At 37.4% G+C, this 4,567-nt stretch overlaps 1 protein-coding gene across 1 annotated transcript; it reads right to left on the bottom strand.

Moving 5' to 3' along the window:
- Positions 1 to 2,853: 2,853 nt before the first annotated feature.
- LOC119539999 (nuclear envelope phosphatase-regulatory subunit 1-like) lies at positions 2,854 to 3,865 on the bottom strand. The gene has a single exon (XM_037843947.1). It carries the CDS (start codon positions 3,782 to 3,784, stop codon positions 3,410 to 3,412), a length of 375 nt encoding a protein of 124 aa, XP_037699875.1. The 5' UTR covers positions 3,785 to 3,865; the 3' UTR covers positions 2,854 to 3,409.
- Between the last annotated feature and the right edge of the window lie 702 nt (positions 3,866 to 4,567).

Here is a 4,567-nt window from a genome sequence, read left to right as displayed (position 1 = left end):
ACCTTTACCCTTTGGCCTGGCTTGCCCTGGTCTTAACCAGACCTGCTTCATTCATATCACTAATTGAAGTCTGGGCTCTTTTGCAGCTTTTTTTTTTTTTTTTTTTGACAATGGCTATATGCACTAATACTGACATTCATATCTGCCGAGCGCTAGCTCTGAGTTTCAGGTGTCTCAGAGATATGCATTGTTCCAGAGACCAATCAGGTTATATGCTAGGGGATCAGCATCTCAAAGTTTAGAGATAGGCATTACAATTCAGGGATAGAGTTAACTGCTGTAAGAGCTTACAATCTAGGGACTATTACAATTATTATGTCCACGTTAGGCTATGTTCTAAGATTCAATTCTGAGTTTACACATTGTAGTTAGTCCATATTGGTGAGGCATCATCCCTCTCACCATGTTTTCTCCAGCACTTTTACTCCTATATATATATTTTCCTACAATTTTATAGAGTTATATTCACATACCATACATTTATCGACAGTGTACAATCAGTTGTTCATGGTATCATCATAAAGTTGTACATTTATTACCACAATCAGCACTTGAACATATTGATTACTACAAGAAAAATTGTTTTTTTTAGCAATAAGAAAAAAATGATAAAAAGAAAAATAACAGCATACAATACAATATATTAGTAAGGACAGCAAATAACACCACTACCAAGAATCCCATATTCCTCCCCTATATCCCCCTCTCATATACATTTAGCATTGGCATATTGCCTTTGTTACATTTAATGGAGGTATATTACAATGTTACTGTTGACCATAGACTCCAGTTTGCTTTGATTGTTTTTTCCTGAATACCATCCCCTTTTCAACTCTCTACATGGTTGACATTCATTTGCTTTCCCACATGCAAAAACATTTTTATATTTGTATATTTAGTAACAGTCATTGGCCACTCCAGTTTTTGCCACGTTATACAGTCCCAGTTTTTATCATCTATCTTTACCTCTGGTGTCATACATTCTCCTATCCCACCTCTTTCAGCTTTACTCACAGACATCTTTGTTCAGTGTAAGTACAATACTGTGCTACCATCACACAGTATTATGCTATCTATTTCTGGATCTGTGCAATCAATCCTAAACATTCTGTAGACCTTCAGCATCAAATGGCTAGTCTCTGCCCTCTTTCTATCTCCTGGTCGCCTGTGTTGTCAGCTTTGAACTCCCAAAGTTTGTTCATTAATGTCTGTTCATATTAGTGAGACCATACAGAATCTGTCCTTTTGTTTCTGGCTAACTTCACTCAGCATAATGTCCTCAAGGTTCATCCACATTATTACATGATCCATGTCTTTGTTCTGTCTTACAGCTGTGTAATATTCCATCCTGTGTATATACCACAGTTTGTTTATCTGCTCATCCTTTGATGGACATTTGGGCTGTTTCCATCTCTTGGCAGTTGTGTATAATGCTGCAGTAAACATTGGTTTACAAATGCCTGTTTGTGTATAAAGCTAATTTTACAAGTAGTCAGTTCATTAGTGAATGTTTTCCTGTTGTGATGATGTTCACTTCTCTACACAGTCTGGTATTTGTAAGGACTTGGCTAATGAATATGCAAACAATGACCCCTTTTATTTATATTACAGATATGTTTCATGTGCATACCCTTGAACTTTGCATTTACACTCTCAGAAATTGGAGTCCTCACAAGTGTACAATAGAAAAGAAAATGTTGTTCATTGCCATGTTCTTTGTAATAGCAAAACATTGGAAGTAACCCACATGTCTGTCAATAAAGACTTGATTGAATAAGATGGCTTATATCCAGTGAAATACCATACGGCTAGGCATGGATAGATGTTCAAGATATATTTTAAGGGAGAAAAAGTAAGTGGCAAAACTATAGTGTATTCTCTCTGCTTTTTTATTGATAGAAAGGTGGGATGTGGCTAGGAAAAACCTGGAGGAACACCCACTAACTAAACTGTTAGCAATGGTTAACTCTGGAAATGTGGGGGTGCAGGTTTGTTTTGGACGTGCTAACTTTCTCTGTTTTTTCTATAATGTTTATTGTTTTTACATTGCATAGATCATTTCTTTTCTTTTTTTTTTTATATATATAAAGTATTTATTTGTATGCACACATTTACCTACAAAATTTACAGAAAATAAAACAATGCTGAATATATAGAATACCCTCTTAAGACTTCTTAGGAGCAGAGGGTTTTTATTGCTGCAGTTCAAGGAATAGAATTTTTATATGTGGAAGCCAAGACAGACACATTTTAAGTTAAATGGCAGCCCTGTTAAAAAATTGTTGTCCTGTTACTGGATTTTCAGCTTTATGTTAAATGAAATTTAAAAGATTGCTCATGAAATAATTTAAACCTTTTCAAAATCTTCTCATAAACAGGTAAAAAGGCACCTCCAGTACTTTAAAATATTTACAGCAATCCCAACAGTTTAATTTTAAGGGCTCTAATAGTACACGTGGCTATTATGCATACACAGTATGTCATTAACACTCTCTGAACAGTGAGAATTGTAGACTCTAGTTTGTGGCACCACTCCGTGTTATCCTCATGATGGAGTAGGATGCTCGATTACACCTGTGCAATACTAGGGTAACAGCATGTCTACTACAGTATAAAATCCAGTTATCTAAAATAATATGACTATCAAATTCCCAGACAATACATAATTTATAACTGAATTTGTATATTCAGAAGCCTTTGGAGTGTTCTTAAAATTATTAAAAAAATATAAAGTATATTTAGCATTAAATGAAAACAAGGAACTGAAAAATATAACCACAATAGTGGCTGAAGTTCATTATCCGGTTTAACAAAAATTATTTCTCAAAACATCTACAATTTCTTACAACATGATGGAGATGAGTTTTCCTCAGTCTAAGCTCAATCCGATGTTTTTCCTGAAGTATGATTAAAAGAGAGGAGTACAAGAATGGAAGGCACAGCTATGCACAATAGCCGGTTTTAAAGAACTATGGGGATGTCAAGCAGATGTTCCTGAAATACTGGTGCAGGAGAACCAAGTCCACACAACCTTTCCCTCTTTGTTTAACATTGGCATTGATTTGCTATTTACAGTAGTTTGCAAAAATACATTATAAAAACTGAATGAGGTTCTGTTTCTAAGTTTAACTTAGTAACATACATACATACTTCACCTGCAAAAATATTTGCAGAATCTGAAGTACTAAAGTGACACTAATACTGAAACACAGGTAATCAAAGGTACCAAAAGCACTGATAATGTAAGTCATCATCATCAAGATAATCTGGGTAAATATTGCACACTTCTTGTCAATTGTTGCTATGACCTTCACATATCCAATTGGAAAAGGAATCCATTATGGCTTTTTGCTGTATCACTTATTTGAAGAAAGGCTGTTTTAGGTCCCATAATAATGAATGCAGACTGTTATTGAACATGAGGCCTAGGTTTCAAAATTAGTTTTCCTGTATCATCACAAGACATATTATATTCTGCCAATACAGTTCGACATCGAGCGGCTATAATTGATGGTGCAACTACTCTCTTGTGAATTCCAGCAAAGAACAAGCCTATAAGAGTGATGCAGCTAATGGTAAAAAATGGGTGGTTCCACAATGATGTGAAGGACACCTTTTGTGTCTCGGGATCTATTAACCAGTTCCATGCACCAGTAGCTGTACAGACAGATACCACTTTAAGAAGCATTCTCCAACGTCCAGTGGCAGGTTGCAAACAATGAATATATTCCGTAAGTCTTCTCTCAAAAGCCTTGAGATCTTCCGCCTGCTCCAGCGAGTTCATGTCGGGCGGTACCTCCGGTCACCGCCTCGGTCCCGTCCGCATCGCAGCTCCACGGCCCCCGCCCGGCCCGCAGCGCCAACCTAGATCATTTCTTTTCTGGTCAGAAAACTTTTTTTTTCCATTTTTTTGAAAATGATTTTTAAAGTCAATGTGACCTAGGAAGCCATTCTCCAATTTCAGCTTTGCCAGGACTAGAGCCCAACTTGTTGAAAAAGGGTTCCAACCCAGCTGTCAGGCCACTGCTCCTTTGTAGCAGGGTCTTCTATGCAGCTGGGAGGGCTTGGTGGTTCCTTTTCCAGTAGAAGGGTGTATTTTAAGACTCTGAAGTGGGATTTTTTCACCTTTGACACTATTGACATTTCAGGTCAGATCATTCTTTTTTGTGGGAGATAGTCCTGAGCATTGTAGGATTTTAGCACACCCCTGGCCTCTATCCACAATATACCAGTAGCATACACACCCCTCTTCCCAGTTGTGAGAGCCAAAACTGTCTCCAGACGTCACCAAGTGTGCCCTGAGAGGCAAAATCACCCCCAGTTGAGAGCCAGTGATCTAAAGCTTAGCTGCCCTCCCCCATGTCTTGCAGAACACCAAAGCCCCTTTTGAAGAAATAATTGAAGGTTAAGTAGCATCTACCACTTGCCACTATAAGAAGTGGTTTGATATGGTGGAGTAAAGCACAGATTGGACAGGACTTTTTGAAGATAAAAGTGAATCTTTGGAGGAAAAGGAAAATATTAAGCAGTTCAGAAGAAAGAGTATGATCTGTACTGCATTAGGGGT

Source organism: Choloepus didactylus, chromosome 7 (genome assembly GCF_015220235.1).
Source record: "Choloepus didactylus isolate mChoDid1 chromosome 7, mChoDid1.pri, whole genome shotgun sequence".
In the NCBI taxonomy this organism is placed as follows: Eukaryota; Metazoa; Chordata; class Mammalia; order Pilosa; family Megalonychidae; genus Choloepus; species Choloepus didactylus.
Note: the sequence above shows the minus strand (reverse complement) of the source record. Positions and strands in the feature narration are given on the sequence as shown.

Coding starts and splice junctions, on each gene's coding strand:
- LOC119539999 (XM_037843947.1), bottom strand. CDS start 3,784: ATGAACTCGCTGGAGCAGGCGGAAGATCTCAAGGCTTTTGAGAGAAGA.